Source organism: Neltuma alba, unplaced genomic scaffold, assembly GCF_004799145.2.
Source record: "Neltuma alba isolate B1F8T4 unplaced genomic scaffold, ASM479914v2 tig00004862_pilon, whole genome shotgun sequence".
Lineage (NCBI taxonomy): Eukaryota > Viridiplantae > Streptophyta > Magnoliopsida > Fabales > Fabaceae > Neltuma > Neltuma alba.
The window spans coordinates 407,055-423,526 of NW_021633885.1; the positions used below are offsets into that span (position 1 = coordinate 407,055).

General features: G+C 41.3%; 4 protein-coding genes across 4 annotated transcripts; 1 reads left to right on the top strand and 3 right to left on the bottom strand.

The window, feature by feature from the left end:
* Window positions 1-527: 527 nt before the first annotated feature.
* Window positions 528-1,083, top strand: LOC114745931 (ethylene-responsive transcription factor ERF024-like). The gene has a single exon (XM_028934106.1). It carries the CDS (start codon window positions 528-530, stop codon window positions 1,071-1,073), a length of 546 nt encoding a protein of 181 aa, XP_028789939.1. The 3' UTR covers window positions 1,074-1,083.
* Window positions 1,084-5,976: 4,893 nt separating this feature from the next.
* On the bottom strand, window positions 5,977-7,965 carry LOC114745977 (UPF0481 protein At3g47200-like). Its single transcript, XM_028934155.1, has one exon. The coding sequence runs from the start codon at window positions 7,595-7,597 to the stop codon at window positions 6,287-6,289; it is 1,311 nt and encodes a 436-aa protein (XP_028789988.1). The 5' UTR covers window positions 7,598-7,965; the 3' UTR covers window positions 5,977-6,286.
* A 299-nt stretch (window positions 7,966-8,264) lies between these two features.
* Window positions 8,265-8,666, bottom strand: LOC114745968 (uncharacterized). The gene has a single exon (XM_028934148.1). The coding sequence runs from the start codon at window positions 8,664-8,666 to the stop codon at window positions 8,265-8,267; it is 402 nt and encodes a 133-aa protein (XP_028789981.1).
* A 2,081-nt stretch (window positions 8,667-10,747) lies between these two features.
* On the bottom strand, window positions 10,748-14,185 carry LOC114745933 (uncharacterized). Its single transcript, XM_028934109.1, has 3 exons — window positions 13,057-14,185; window positions 12,253-12,448; window positions 10,748-11,469 (listed from the first exon to the last, which is right to left on the bottom strand). The coding sequence occupies exons 1-3, from the start codon at window positions 13,945-13,947 to the stop codon at window positions 10,928-10,930; spliced, it is 1,629 nt and encodes a 542-aa protein (XP_028789942.1). The 5' UTR covers window positions 13,948-14,185; the 3' UTR covers window positions 10,748-10,927.
* Between the last annotated feature and the right edge of the window lie 2,287 nt (window positions 14,186-16,472).

The following is a 16,472-nucleotide window of genomic DNA, read 5'->3' on the forward strand; positions in this document are numbered from 1 at the left end:
TGTTTCATCAGCTGAACTCGCCTTCATGTTGCGATGTCGTGGGTTCCTCTTTCTCTTACCTAATCCGACGGAGGAAAAGCGAAACAGAGACCTTCAAGTTTACATGTTAGTCAGTCTTCATTCATAAGATTATCACACGTCAGAAACTATTGCTAATCGTCTCCTATTGTCCACTATTAAGATAACATCTATGTCCTCACAACTCACGACCCACCAATATAGATATCACATCAATGCTTATGGAAAAAACGAAGTGGAAATGGTGGTGAAGGATACATATTGAGAAAGCGCAATATATATAGGTATATATTTGAATCAGTACTGTTGACGTTTTTGAGAAACACGGTCTCCAACCCGGACATATCCAACACTTGTTAAGCTGGCTTACAACCCAGCTCCCGGCATACGGCAGTTCAGCAACAACTGGTCTGCACTTGCACTCTCTCTCGCAACTGCTTCTTCTTCCTCCCATAAATGGCTTCCTCCAACTGTCAACTGCCACAAGCAATCGATCCAACAATCCCAAGATGTTTGGCAGCAGCGGAAGCAAATCTTCCACTGGGCGCCACCCCGTTTACAAGGGAGTGAGGCGTAGGAGCAGCGGAAAATGGGTGTCTGAAATTCGGGAGCCCAAGAAGCCCAACCGGATTTGGTTAGGCACGTTCCCTACCCCTGAAATGGCCGCAGTCGCCTACGACGTCGCCGCCCTTGCTCTTAAGGGTGAGCACGCCGACCTCAACTTCCCCGACTCTGCTTCTTCCCTGCCCGTCCCCGCGTCCACGTCTCCCTCTGACATTCAGATGGCTGCAGCCAGCGCTGCCGCCGCCGCCGGGGCTGCTAAGGATGCTTTATCTGCGGCCACCGGCGAGTCGTCTTCTTCAGTGTCACTGAAAGAGAACGAAGCGGGAGCGGCGGAGGAGTTTGTGGATGAGGATTTGATCTTTGATATGCCAAATGTGCTGCTCAATATGGCTGAAGGAATGATGCTCGCTCCTCCTCCACTGAACTGGGATGCTGCTGCTCCCCCAGATTACACGTCTCAGGATCCATACCTTTGGAACTTCCGCCCCTAATTAATCATCTCCTTTATCTCCTTATATTATATAATATATATAATAATGCTTGAATCGAAAATTAATTACCCAAAAATATAGTAATAAAGGTGACCTGTAGTAATAAATTATGGGAGAGCTCTCACATCGAAACTTGCTTCGACACGACGGAATTAATGGAATGTATGAGTGTGGGCGTAGTGTGCATCTTTTCTTCCCTTAACTCTGCTTCATTTCTTTTTCCTGTACAGAACCTTATATATGCCGTTTGTTGCTGCACCTCAAGATTGTAAGATGCTTTATATATATATATATATATATATATATAATGCAATGTGCAATGCAATGTGCGTTAATTAAACGAGCTTTTCGGTGTTCTTTTCTGAGGTCAGAGTTGCAGACCTTGTTTTCTTCAATCATGTAAAAATCCCCTTGCTTACCTTGAAATAATACTGCCTCATAAGTCGTGTGTGCAATATTAATCATCTGGATTGCCTTTATCTTTGACGCCCATAACTCTAGGTTTGTCATCTGGAATAGGAGGTCTGAGTCATCCGTACAAGTTACAGCTTTGCTGCTTTAATCTGAGTCATTCATTCTTCCTGCAATCCCAGATATAGATATATCTTTGCTACTTTGTTAGAAACTAACAAGTTTAACTTGTACTTTGTTCGAAGTTCCGATTCTGGTTATCTGATGTATAGAAGAATTGCTCTGATATATGCGTTCAATTTCATCCCCCTAGGCAGGTTTTTGGTCCTTAACCATAAAAAAAAGCAGAGAAAATAAAGATATGTCTGGTTTGGTAAAGATATTAAAGTGAGCAAGTGGGAAGACCATAGTCAATAAGAATGGATGATTATTGGGTTGAATTAGTGGGCTGCTGGTATCCTAACAACGTTCCAACCAAAATTCTACATTCTCTCAAGATTATACAAGAATTAATGATTAATATTGAAGAGCATCAACGAGGTTCTGGGAGCTATATAGGGGCGATTTCAGAGCTCCAGCTTGTGGTCCTCCTTATTACCCTTTGTTGACGTGTCATTCTGAAGAAGTTGGGCTTGTCAAACGTGGCATTCGTGGTGGAAAACAGATTCCATTTTATTTTCCAAAACATGCCCTTGAATTGAACACGACATTTCACCTTCCTCTGATAGTGATTGCCCTACCACGCACCATACCTATATTATATATCTATACACAAAGTTTCCCTATATGTCCGCGCATGTGTTTTTCAGCCAAGTGAAAGAAACTACGTTCTCAAAAAGGCAACTCAGAGACAGATTATTGTTCATTAAAGGTACTGTATCTGTACGATGATTTAAGGGTAAGGAGATTACCTCTGTAGAAAAATCAACCAATTATTCTTTCCGCGAAAAATAATCAGGTCCGTACGCACGAGTTGAGCAGAGACCAGGGGCTCTTGATCCTGAATGATTTGCTTCGTAGCCATTGTTTTAAATTAGGCCCCTGCTTTGACTTTGTCAGGGATGTTAAAATCTGAAATAAAGACCAATCAACTTATACCTAATGAATCATGAAGCATTTTTTTTAGTTCCAGATATAAAAATATGTATTTAATTGATATATATAGAGAGGGAGAGATTGAAATAATGCCTATTTTTTAAAGCAAACAATGTAGGGAGAGGTGTTTGGGATATGTGGCAAGGAGAAAGTCAAGAGAGGACATAATTAGAGTAATAAGCAATGGTTGAAGCACCACCGAAACCAGAATTCACTTTTGTGGGCTATTGTGTGCTGCTTGCCATTCATGCGTCACCCCACACACGCACACACTCTCACTCTCACTCTCACAGAGTGGTCCCCTCTCCGCCGTTTTTTGGATGGTACAACTGCTATATATAATGGAACCAGTTTCGGTGCTCATCCATTTGATGAGCACCATAAGCTAATCAGATCTGAACCGTCCGTATCTTATTTGAGTAGTTTAGATTTGATTTTTTTTATTTATTTAAAATAATTATTTTAATATGTATAGAATCTAAAATAGTGATAATCTCTTAACTATCATTCTTTCAAAAAATAGTTTTTTCTATTTAAAAATAATTAATTAAAGACTTCAAATCTGAACCATTCAAATGAGATACAGACAGTTCAGATCTGATGAGCTTATAATGTTCATCAAAAAGATGAGCACCGAAACTGGTTCCTATATATAATATCACAACTGTCTCATGCATAATAACCGCCATGTCACTAATTATTTATGGTAAGCTGCTTGCTTAGTTTGATGTGCACTGGATTTGTACCTCAACTAACTTAACTGCTTTCAGTGCTGTCAATTTACCACTGTTTTGCTTCTATATTTGTCTATCATCACTTCCTTTTCCAATATAATTGCTTTCTATTCCCTTCGTTCAATTTGACTTTCTGAACAAATTATTTACTAAACTATATGTAAGAAGCTGCGTGCCAATCGTGTGTAGTGGTCAGAATGGTGACGCTTTTGAATTTTCTTGGGACGAATTTTCATCCAGCAAAGCCAGTACGTACGTTGACACACGGCTATATTATGCGACCTTTATGAATTTCATTAATTGATTGTCTCGATCAGACGACATTATTCCAAATGAAGGTTAAAAGAATTAAAGAATATTTCATACTCCTGGCGTATAACCTAAACTAAAACGACACAGCGCAGCACAAGCTGGGCATGCTTCATATATACAGCGATATGGAGAAACTCATTTCCTGTCTTCATCTTGGACGACTTCTTCTGCAACTACAGTCCGCACCTTGAAGCGCTCAAGCTTGTGTGATGACTCGTGATCAATGCCTCGCGATTGAATGTCCTTATTGTGTTGGAATCCGCCCCTGTTCTCTAATTTTGCGAATATACCTTCCACTTCCGATTTCAGGCGATCTCTTACTCTGCCTTCACCTGCATGTATCTTGTCACTATGTTCCAATGCTTCATCACCCTGCACCTGGCACCTCATGTCCATGTCTGGAGGCTGGAAGCTCGGATCGTAACTGTTAGGTGGTCTCGCGCGTTGAGGAAGTTGGTTTACAACCCGTCTCTCAGCGCCGGAACTCGTCATTCTCAAAAAAAAGAGGGACGAACGCAGGTTTTGATGATTGAATCTGATTGAGTGGCTTCTTCTTTGTTAACATGTGGGTGAGAGATGAACCAAATGATGAGTACAATAACGTGAAATCCGAAATGCCTCGATGCTAATGCTATGAAGGAATTGACCTGGATGGCCTCTATATATATATAGTAACGAGACGAGCCGGGGAACTCTCTCGGAAATGGCAAATTACCATTGACAAATCAAAGCACTTGAAGTGGGGCCCAAGTCGTGCCGTGCTTATCGCTGAGTCTTTGACGACTTCTTACGCGACAAATGATCCTTCAGCGTTATATTGAACAAGTAAATGAGGTTGACAATTCTGCGAGAGGCTGCTGGTGAAAGTTTCTCCTGGGCCAGAACGAGAAATGGAGTAATATTTGACGCGCTTCATTTAGATGACCACCCATATCCTGATTTATCCAGTTTTCATATGCAGACCGGTTGATTGCCGCCACCCACTTAAATTATAAGTGGCTTTGAATGGTTTTTGCTCGCATTTGAATATTTTCTATGGAGTACTGATCAAACACGACACTGATGTCAAGTGTGCAAGAATTTCGTGCGCATTGCATGATAGGTCCAAACAGGGAGGACTAGCTTGGAGTTTTGAAACGTCAAAGCGAGAGATGCCAGAAGGGGATTGGAAGTGTTCCGTTTCTGATCTTTTTCCCAGCCCATGCCTCGTGCTAGCTAGTCTTAGGGTTGAAAGTCAACAATGGATCGATTTCGTCTTTTTGCTTCGCCCATGAACAATCCATCTACGTGTATGTTACATCTATACACGACATTTATGAAAAATTGTCCCAAGTTATATTATTTGTCAAATTTCTTGAACTAGCCCGTCCATCGAATTCGAAAAGTTCAAGGTCATTCGACGGTGAGTAGAGAAATGAACAACTCGGACTTATTCTGTGCACATGGCCTATTCGGGATACATTAATGTCACATGTGATCATTTTTAAAAAATATTAATTAAATATATAAAATCAATATTAATGTCATATTAATATCAATATATATATAACTAATAAATCAATATATATATATATATATATATAAACCAGTAACAATTGCATCATTCGTGATGAATAAGGAATGAATGATGCGGCTTTCAACTCTATACCTTAGATTACATGTAATATATGAGCTGCCTATCCGACGGAATACGTGACGGTACCGACTACTAAATGTTCTTAATTAACTATTCAAGCACACGTGCATGGCTCATTCTATTTTTTAAAAGTAGAAAAAATGTATTTAAAATGTGGAAGCAAAGTATGGGTGGGAAATTAAAGCAGCTCACGGTGTTTGTCTGCGTCGAGGCCTTCTCGTTGACCGGAAGGTGTTGAAAGCCGATAAGCCTTGACTCCTTGCTCCACCTGCCTTTCTCTTGCCACCGGAAATCCCCCGACTCACGGGTATATATCCGTGTCGTCAATAATGCCCCGTCGCGTCATTAATAAAATCTACTCTCTTAAAACCCCCCCCCAAAAAAAAACTTAAAATACAATACAGTCACCAATTTACCATTAATATTATTAACATCTTAATCATTCGTTATTAATTATTTATTTCATTATTGTGACTTAAGTGTATAGATAACCCACCACCTTCTTCTTCTTCCTTCTTCCTCTTCATCGAATAAGCATGGGGCCTTGCAATATTAATATCCCCACCCATCGCGTAGCTGTTACTGAGTCTTCAAGATATCATCTTGAGACTCACGTGTGCAACCTCAAAAATCAACTTCCATTTCTGAGATTAATTATGATCTCTCCTACCTAGTAGATACGATCTTTCTTGATGATACAATGATGGACATCATATTAAAAAGAAAACAAGTATCGAACACGTTATCTTTTCAAGTTCTGATATATAATTGGGACATTGGGCCAAGAGCAAAATGTTCAAATTGATTACAATATTCTTTCAAACAAAACTAAAAATGGAATCTTCACAAAATTAAAAAAAATGGAATCCATCAATAAACAAGGCAATTTTGACGGAATTAACTCATTAAATTAGATCAGAAAATATCTGCAGTCTGTGGCCCATAATTTTGAGAATGTTCTCTCCCGAACTTGTATACAAAATTATGGCTTGCTGGACGAGTGATCCAAATTGCTCGGAGGCCAACTACTGGACAGCGGAGAAGTAGGTCTGAGCCACCGTGAGAACCAACAAGATAAATGCAGCCAGCGCAGATATAAACGACCAGGGCGTGTCAAAATAGGTGTACTTGAAGCTCGCCCACTGAACGTGCAACCCGCTCCGATAGTACTGATGAACATCGTTGAACAACTGGGATAAGTAACACGTATCTATATCAAATGCCACTTCTTTTCCGGCGCTGTTGAAGAAATGGGCAACTTCCCCGTCTGTGCCGAAATGGTTCTCAATTATGTTCCGATCGCATAGATACTCAACGTCCCTGTGAGTGTTTATGAGGCAGTCCATGAGGGTCACATAGGTGGTGATGTCCATGGAGCAACCGTTGTAACACTGCTCGAAGGCCTCGCAGTTGAGCAGGAAAGAGCTCATGAAATCGTCGATTGTGATGGTGGGCATTTCTATGACGCCGCTCCTGAATGTGACATCCAAGAAGCTATCTCTCTCCGTGGGAGTGATTTTAATCCCCGCGCTGCGAAGTTTAGAGACGCAGTGGATCACGTGGGTTGGCGTTGGCACCCTCTTTTGTTCCCTGTTCAGATTCGGTACGAAGCTGGAGCGAACCAAATCCAGCAAATGTTTTCCTTTGAGATGGGGGAAGCGAGCAATGACTTCGTCAGGCCGTAGCGTTGAATGGTTGAAGAATTCCAAGGCAAGGGAGGACAGGGTCGGGGTTGATTCTTCTTGGGGCAAATTTGAGAGTTCGTACAAGCGCTCCAGGATGAAATAAGGGATCTGATTCTCGAGCTTGAGAAAATCCCTGTAAAGAAAGGGGAGTATCCAGGACATGGTGACGAGTGGGTCATCAGGCTCAAACGGGACCAATCTCCCAACTTTGCGGAACAATTCAAGGATGAAACAGCCATCAAGAACCATCATTTCGATGAATTCGTGAGAATTGAGGGGAATGGTTTCGGAATAACACTCTCGGGCTCGGGATTCCAGCAGGGCTACGGCTTTTAAGCAGTCCTCCAAGCCTAACCCTTTTGCTTGGGTTCTGGAGAGCAAAGAACCCAGATAGCGCCACTTGTGCTCTTGAATCATATTAAAGCGAGGTTGGGCCCGGTGATAAGGGCCTATGGATACGATCCGGGGTTGGTACGCTTTTCCGTTAACATCGGCCAAGCTGGTGGGAACTCTGAAGATGCAGCAAGACTTCTTGCCCGCGGCTTTGCTTAGTAATTTTGGGTCCTGCGAAATATTTTCCAGCATCGAAGCCAGCCTCTCTTCATCTACCTGCCACATATCGATTATGTGGGGATTGTCCTCTTCCGCCATCGCTGACGGCGGCGAAGTTGCTTGGCTCGCAGTTGCTCTGATATGTTGACCTGATGCCACCACCCACCGTGAGCCACAAGCATGGCCTCCTTTATACTATTTGTGCGTGCAGATTCAGCTAATCATTTGACAATTATTTTACTAGACCATTCTAAAATTAAAACCACCGCAGCAATCGGCATGGGGCCACAATTTCTGGGTTAGATATACGGGAAGATTTGATTCCGTTGTCCCGAAAATGACGAGACTCGGCAACCTCTTCGTTTTGATTTTTGAAATTGTATGTTACTGGGCCGGGCCTATGAGGCTGTGCCTTTCCTTTTCTCAGAGAGAAAAATGTCATTAGTCCAGATGACATAATGGTTGGTATCAGGCCTCTTCTTGCAAGTCTGAACAATTTTCTTTTCTTATACAAGAAGACCAGATTGTTTTCTAAACGAGGTCCGAGTTATAACTTGGTAATCGCTATTATTTTGTGAGCCATGCGGTGGCCTTAATTAAGGCCGAAAGAGAAAATCAGAGAAACCATAAAAGAACGGGTAGTAACTAAAAGAGTGAGAGATATGCCTAGTTAAGGCCTGTTTCCGATATAAAATCTCATGGGAAGGAAGCAGGGTGCGTGAGGATGAGAAATAGCATGCCGCAGTAGAATTCAGAGGATGAGAAATCAGTCAGTCCACAGAGTGAAGGGGAAGGGAGCTTCGGGAGGGAGCCAATTGAAGCCTGTCTGCAGGGCGGGTGGTGGGATGATCAACCCCTCTGCCATGCTATTCATCAGGGCTGGCATGTTAAACAGCTCCTCTTCGTCCCAGTATATGCTCTGGGAACCCCTTTCCGAACCCATCCCTGCCATTCTCATATCCCAAGCCTCTGTCCCTTGGCCTGAAATATACTTGGCAGCATCTTCCATGGACGTAGCTGCGTCGTGAGGAAGATTCATGGAAGCAAATCCTGGAGCTGCAGCTGCCGTGTCTCTCTCAGGCCACTCGCCACTACTTCTCTTGTGAGCCACTTCGAGCCCGCTCATCTCTTCTCGCTTCTTTTCAGTTCCGCCCCTTTTCTTCTCCATCTTGTTCATCTTGGATCTGCACTTCACCAGTCCTTTGCCTTAATTCTGTCTTCCATTCTCACTCTCACTCTCGACCTCTCCATTATATTTGCTTTCGGATTGTTGACGAGCTTTTATCAGCCTCTAAAGTGTAGACGTGTTGCCTGGAGATGGCGTGGTAAACGTGGCAGGCACGGACGGTTAAAGCATTTCTTAAACTATAAAAAATGTTCCACGCGAAAGAAACTGAATCTTTCTTTCACACTGGACCAGCCAACGTGGCTGAGAGGTAAAACCAGGATCAGAAACCCGGCTTGCAGTTTTGTGCGCTATTCTTGGTTGTTGTGGGTTTTTAAATATATATGATTACCTTCATTCCAGGCGTTAAATTATTTATTAAAAGACTAGAGAAGTGGTTGGCCAAGAAAGATAAAATAAAATATCATTTGATAAAAGCGAATCATATAGTACTCCTCTGCTCCTTAATATAGAACTCAATTGTTGAGTTGGTTTTGATCCTAAATATAAAACCTATTTCTTATATTCATCAATTTTTTCTGAATTACCCGTATAGATGCTCCCTCAACCATAATCAAGTAGAAGAGGGAGAGAGGTATTAAGAAAGATGATTATGGTATTTTAAGAAAAACGTATCACATTTCTTATAATTAACTAATTTACCTAACTTTCCTAATCTAATCAAATTAGTTAAATAAATCTTATATCAAGGACGGGAGGAGTAGTATCAATTTAAAAAAAAATACGAGAAAAGTTCATCAGTGTAATCAGTCGATTCATTTATCTTTCAATTATTCGCAATCTGCTTCCAAGCCGGTCTTTGTATGTTGGATGATTCCATCTGAAAAAGAAGTTAAAAAATAAATTAAACATCGCGTGAGGCATGTGCTAGAAGGCTAACTCAGGAACACTGGCGGAAGAGGGCTAAGGGCCAAAGCATCAAGGGGATCAGTCCAAGCCTGCAAGATGGTTGGGACACGTGGAAGCCCAATAATGGGTCAGTGAAATAGTGATGAATTTTCCTCCAGGAGAGATCCAAGCGTTGGATCACTCCATTCACTTACGCGGACGAGAGTAAAACTAATTTACCCCTCTAATAGGCTCCACCCCTCCCACGGTCCACACTGTCTGAAATACATTTGACGTGAATTTATTTTCTGGATCTTCTTTCATCTCTGTGCGACCATTTATAATTATCTATACTATTAAATCATGTATACACATAACTTGTTTGGTTTTAAAGTTTTAAATTTGCGTGAACATGTTATTCATGGAAACACGACACATTAAGAAATTTATATATCATAGAAAATTTCGGGGAAAAAATTACACAGTAATGATGGACGCTAAACTAATTAGCTTTTCTCCCCTTTGAGAATTATTAGCACGAAGTTTTTCAGTTTGACGTGGGTCGGGAGAGGATGGACACCGTCCAAATTCCGAAGTGCTCAAAAGTGACAGTATCAGCAACGAGCCCAATGGGTTTGGTACTTTTGGGGGCTCACGAGTTGGGCCAGGCTGTCCAATCATACTCTTCCTTTGGATCCGAAGTAAGAAAATCCCCTTCACTTTCCATATTTTTAGGCCATGGCCCTCTTCTGTACCAAGCCGACAAGGAGGGATCGTGGATGAATGGTGGGCAAGTCCCCAGCGAAAGCAGGAGGCTCCTGGCACCTACAAAGCTGAGGGCATCACTGAATGACGCAAAAGCTTCCGCGAAGAAGCTAATCACTTTAGCCATCCCTAAAGCCGATTGATGAGGCATCCCATCGCAGCGCCTTGGAAAAGAATACATATCCTCTATATTCGTAGCATCAAAATCTGATTAGTCCTTTTCATGTTGTTCCTTCCTCGAGAACCGAGAAGGTCCCCCCCCCCCCCCACCAAACTATATTCTTCCCTTCCCAGCTTTCCTCCTCGACCCCACCCACTTCTCTTTATTCCTTCCCCTTCTCATCCTTAAATTCGTCACATGAGTTCTTCTCTTCATCAAATACCCAATGCATCTTATAATTAGTAGCTCCTTACCTCATTCATCGCTTTTGCCTTATGATGATACCAAATTATTAATTGAAATGAGCGCATGAGAAAATGAGGGTTGACATATGTAGATATTATAGCATTTGAATTCAATGAGAAAGGTGACTCACATATGTCGCTAAATACACTAGTCATGTACATACACCTGGGGTATTTTTGCTAGCTGGCCTATTCCATTTTACTAGGGTGCAAATCACACTGTACTCTTGCAATAACATCTCAAATTAACATGCTAGTTCCTCCGACATTTCTTGCACTAAAAATCCAAAGATAACATGCTCAAGCTCCCCGGCCATTTCCCTCATATGTTGCCCATTTTCCTTCCATCCTCCATCCTCTCTGCTCAAGTCTTGTTCTACCATCATATCGATTGTGTTTGCCTCCACCCCTCTCCACAATTCCAGCCTCTTGCATACCCTTTTTATCACCCTCTCTCTTTCTTCCTCATCCCCTTCCCCCCTTTCTCTTTCCTCTGTCAATAGATCGCCAATTAGTCTCTTCAAGTCTGCTCTGATTTCTCCTCTCCCTCGCAAGCTTGACTCCCTCAGCACATCTAACACCAACTCATTGCAGCCGTTTTCTTTATCTGATGCTTCCTCATTGTCATCTTCCCACTCACACTCCTCAAGGAATGTTTCTTCATCATCATCATTATCATCTTCTTCTTCTTCTTCTTGATCAAACAATCTTTTCTCCAGCTCAACAGGATCCAACTCTGCTAGTTTCTCAAATCTTCGAAGCTTCTGCAGAAGCTGCTCCTTAGCTCCTGTCAAATTAAAACAAGCAAATGAGCATCAATAATAAATATCTTGTTCAGTCTAATACTTATGATTGCTTTTCAAACGTTAGGAGCAGACAGTAATAAATGAGAATCGCTCTTAGTACTCTTCATTTAAGTGAGTCTGCATGGAGGACAGACTCTTAAAGACAACAAGTACAGGATGGAAAGCAGCTCCTCAAGTAGTGAATAATTTAAAATGCCCAAATTGATCCTCAGGTGCCTGTACTGTCAAATATTGCCAGTGTCAAAAGCAACGCATGACCAATAATTCATGGGATCCACCACTTTCAGAAGGTAAAAAGAGGTCAGAGACGCAGAATTTTCAACATCGAAATACGACCACCAAAAGTAATGAGATTTCAAACACCTCTTATTACTAAAATCCCAACCAGCATATTGTGAGGTCGCATCGTAGTTAAAAGGGTTCTAGTTACCAAACTAAAACTGTGGGTCATACTCAAATTTATGAAAGCAGTGCTCATGTCTGCAAGTGAAAGTTGAGCAGGACACGTCCACATTGAATGGGAAATGCCTTTGGGGGAGCCAGCGTGATCTTTGGATGGAACCCACACAGATATTGGGTTCAATATCAGAAATAGCCACATTAGCATTACTCCCTCTACTTTTTTTTTTTTTTGGTAATAATTACTCCCTCTACTTTAGTAACAAAGAAGCAGATTTGAAGAGTCGTGTACGACAATTTGTAGACGGAAAACGACCACACGATATGCACAGAATGGTACACATCAAAGTTAAGTATTGACATACTCTGTACAATGGCATAGCTATTCTCCAAATCAAAACCATCCTCCTCCTCCTCACCCTCCTCATTGTTTTCGTGCCCCTCGTCATCGTCCTCGAATGGTGGGTCAAAAATAGAGACGGGACTACACTGTTCTTTCTCTTCTGTTTCCTCTCCTGATTGGCATTGGTCGACCCTCTCTGCTCCATTATTCTCTTTGTCCTACGAAAATTCATCACATCCTTCATTAAATACTGTCCTGATTTCGCTAATGCAGTTTTCTTTTCACTTAAAAACATAAATCCGAATCATAAATTGCTTTCTAGTAAATTCAATGTTGGCATCTAACAACTGCATGCAAGAGAGGAGTCGAAAACAAGAAATTTACTTCTAAGAAATTAATCGCTACACAATCCATTGGAAGGTTATTGAGATAAAATACACGAAACATTTCTGGATGACAGAAACATGATGGGAAGATACAACAATGAATTTCCAGGAAACAAAAACTGTTGAATTGACACATCTGACCCTCCACTGACCGGATCATCGGCTTTTATAACTTTGGAGCGATTTGCGGGTATTCTTGTCATTCTACAGTAACATTCCGGCCAATTTTGCAGACCCTGGTCTCCAATTGCCGACACCCAGACCCCCCCCCAACCAAAAAAAAGACCTTCGAACTGAATGAACCCGGTTGACTCGTGAGTCAGCTCGGCCCATCCGGAGAACCGAGTTTTCATATACTTATCGTTCAGTGCTGACCAGACCGTCGTGTTTATCTTGAACCAAAAGAAAATTAAAACTGAAGACATAAGAAAGCGACAAACCTGCGTTGTGCGGCAACTCGGAGACGATGCCGGGGAAGCTAATTCCGGCGTGCCGGAGGCAGAGGAAGCGCTCCTGTGTAGAACAAAACCGAAAGGGCTTTGGCAGAGGGCGTTGTTATCACAACAAGCACACTCCGTGATGTTGTTCCGTTTGGAAAGAAAGTCAAACTCTTCAAACTCGTCACACTGGCTACTTATCGACGTTTCCATGCCCAAAGATTTATCTTCATTGCTCTCCGACCAAACAGCACTGCTCGGCCTACCGTTGCAGGAACAGAGAAACTCCACCTCACAGGCACTGAAGTCCGAGATATTATTATCCTTCTGAGAGTCCGTCTTTTCAGAGAATCCGTTAAGAAGTTCTCCACGACCAGTTGACGAATCCCACCTCAATATTTCCTTCACAGGGGCCTCAGCTCCTCGGTCATCTATTTCCCGCTTCCGGTTCCGATTACGTTGCGTCAGTCTCTTGAAGAATGACCCAAACAGGCCGAAGGCATTGCTTTTGTGTTGGGCTTTGGTTTTGGGAGAGGCGGAGGACTGTTTGTGTATTCTTAGAGCAGCTTCGAGAAGGAGTGCTGCCGTTCGAGCAGGGATGTGAAGAAAAATGGGATTGGCAGAGGCGGAGGGGCTTTTCGCCGGAGAAGGCAACTGGAAGAGGGGTGATTTTCTGGCGTCAGGCGTGTCGGTGAATGAGAAAAAGCAAGCGTGTTTACAGAAATTAGCGGGGAAGTTTAAGTTTTGATGCATTGGTCTTCGCCTCTTCACTTGCATACTACTCTTGGGAGAAGGCCTCTCCAGTTGACTCCGCCTATCAGAAATGTATTTTTTCAGAAGGAATGGCTCTTGGTCCTCCTTCAGTAGCTCGTGCAGGTGCTTCTGAGCCATCATCGCCTGTATGATTGCAGAAAATGTGTGCCAAAATACCAAGTGATACAGAAGAGATTACAAAACGAAATGTTGCAGAAATTATGAGGACGAAGAGACTCCAGTTTAGAGTACGTGCACAGGAGGACAACCACAAATGAAATCCCCTAGGAAGATCGACATTAGAGAGAGAAGGGGGGGGGGATGAGGAGACTTGGTGATTCAAATGGAGTTGAGTTAAAATACCGAGGCAAGGGGGTGAACCGGGGAATAGGGTGATCAGTTATTTTTAAAAGCATCTATACAAAATAATGCTACTGAAAGCGGAAATTACTTATTTTATAGTAATTTCATTCTTGTTTGCTAGCGATGGCAAAAGGAAAAAGCTAGTTTGAGTGGGAGCAAGTGGAGGGGAAGGGGGCGTTTATGAGGGGTCAACAAGATTAACGCGGAACATTTACATTTCACTTAATAATAATCGCGGACACTGTTGTTACACTAACAGGTTCGGTTACAGCTGTTTGTTACTCTGGCACCTCCTCTTTTACTGTGATGTCTGCACTGACCCTTTTCACCTACCAAAGTTGTGCCCGGTTTTATTCTATTCCCTAAATTTTAAGCCATTAATTCATTATTACAAGTATCCCCTCTCTCACTCAAAATTACTTTATTTATCATTATAACAGTTACGATAAATCCATCTAAAATGTAATAAATTAGATCATATCAGCTAACAATAAATCTCACTCTCCTGGCGATGGAATATTATTAGGGAGGGGTGAAAATTGTCTTTGAATCATCTATTCATAGATACTTATAAATACTTTCATGTAGGTTAAAATAAAATTATTCTTATATATTTATTTTGTATTCAGTAAATTATGATTAAAAAATTATTTATAAATTATTTCAAATGAAGTTGATCAATATTTGCTTTTCTAACTCGGTATGCATGATTACTTGTGACAGTTCAGTTATGTCTAATAAGTAATCATCTAGATATCTATTACAAGTAAAGGAGATTGTCTAAATGGAGTTATCGTAGCTGATAACTCTTTGGTATTTTTCCCTTCACTAGGGTGAAAATCCTTCTTCCTAAATATCTAAAATTTCTGTTGCAATATTTAGATGGGAATCAAAATATTTCTACAAGTCTTTTATCAAATTAAATTTCCGGGCATGTCCCGCAAGGCACCTATAGTTTGAGTTGCGATAAAAGTAATGTACTTCTGTGATGCGTGATCTTCGCATTAAAGGACGTTGTGCCTAACTTTCCATACACACTCACAGGAGAAGGTTTTGAATCTTCCATGCATCTTGATTTGGAAGAGGGCGATCAATAAGCGTAAATCCATAATAATGATGATGAAAATGAACGCTTTATTTGAAATTTAAGATAATGATAAAAAGAGTGAGGTGTGCCATTGACTGGGCAACAACTGTTTCTGTCCGGAGCGAAGCAGGAAAGGAAAACCAGACGAGGGTGGATTGTTAGGGTAAGATTAGTGATGGAGTGGAATTGGAGGGGTTTGGTCAGTTATGGATATAGGAGTCCATACATCCCTAACCATGTTAAAAATAGCCAAAAGAATAGTTAGTGAGAAATGCCAGTTTTTTCCCAAAGTTGCAGCCTCCCGCTGCTGCTGAAACTCTCGCTTTACAGCTGGCCCATGCTTTCCCTTTCATCCCAAAAAGCTTCACTTTCTGAGCTCCATCTGACATTAATAAGACTCCTTTTCCCTCTTCTCATTTTTATTATTTTTATTTATTTATTTATATCATGCTCGTATTTCAGACCGGAATTAGGAACAGGCTCTCACTGTTACCACTCCTGACCCAAAAATGACATTTTATCGGTCAAAACTGAAGCAGCTTAACCGCAACCGACAATACATCCTCCCTCCATACTCTCAGTTCATGGTCGGTAGAACAGACAAATTATTTTATTATTACATGATAAAAATAAAATGCAAATCGAACGCAGACTCTTCGAAGTCAAACGCAATTCCCTTGTTTGCCTCCTTTGAAATTGGATTATTGGTTGTTCCGTAAGTACTTTCGTGTCATAAAGTGTCTGGTAGGAGCTAGTAACCTATGAAAAGGTGCGATTTTTTTATTCTTTGTGGCAAATTTAGTAAATTACATTCACTTCATCAAATTTGTGTTTATATTATAATTTTTAAACTTCAATTGTTTTACAAAAACAAATTGTTATATAATCCATCCGCGTTAATGTTAGGCTCAACTGGAATAAATCAGTGATATATATATGTATTTTTCGTTAACAAGATTTTAACTCATCAATTTTATTTAAAAAGTGGGTCTCGTTGACCCAACCATAGCTAGTAAGAAAATAAAAATTTCTAATAATAAATTTAACAAGATGTGATATGATGACACTATTTGTTCATATCATACAAAAATAACCAACACAGGTGATAAAGAAGGCTTAGTGACATTTACTTAAGTCTTAAAAAATTGTCGGTGCAAATCAAACCGTGCCGTCACCACAAACATGCAGACACCAACTCGTGAGTTCAAATTCAGTG

Excerpts from the sequence above, each read along its gene's own strand:
- LOC114745968 (XM_028934148.1), bottom strand. The coding sequence starts at position 8,666 with ATGGAGAAGAAAAGGGGCGGAACTGAAAAGAAGCGAGAAGAGATGAGC.
- LOC114745931 (XM_028934106.1), top strand. The coding sequence starts at position 528 with ATGTTTGGCAGCAGCGGAAGCAAATCTTCCACTGGGCGCCACCCCGTT.
- LOC114745933 (XM_028934109.1), bottom strand. The coding sequence starts at position 13,947 with ATGATGGCTCAGAAGCACCTGCACGAGCTACTGAAGGAGGACCAAGAG. Across the intron at positions 12,449-13,056 it reads CGAGTTGCCGCACAACGCAG|GACAAAGAGAATAATGGAGC; the intron begins GTTTGTCGCTTT and ends GAATTTTCGTAG. Across the intron at positions 11,470-12,252 it reads TAGCTATGCCATTGTACAGA|GAGCTAAGGAGCAGCTTCTG; the intron begins GTATGTCAATAC and ends TTAATTTGACAG.
- LOC114745977 (XM_028934155.1), bottom strand. The coding sequence starts at position 7,597 with ATGGCGGAAGAGGACAATCCCCACATAATCGATATGTGGCAGGTAGAT.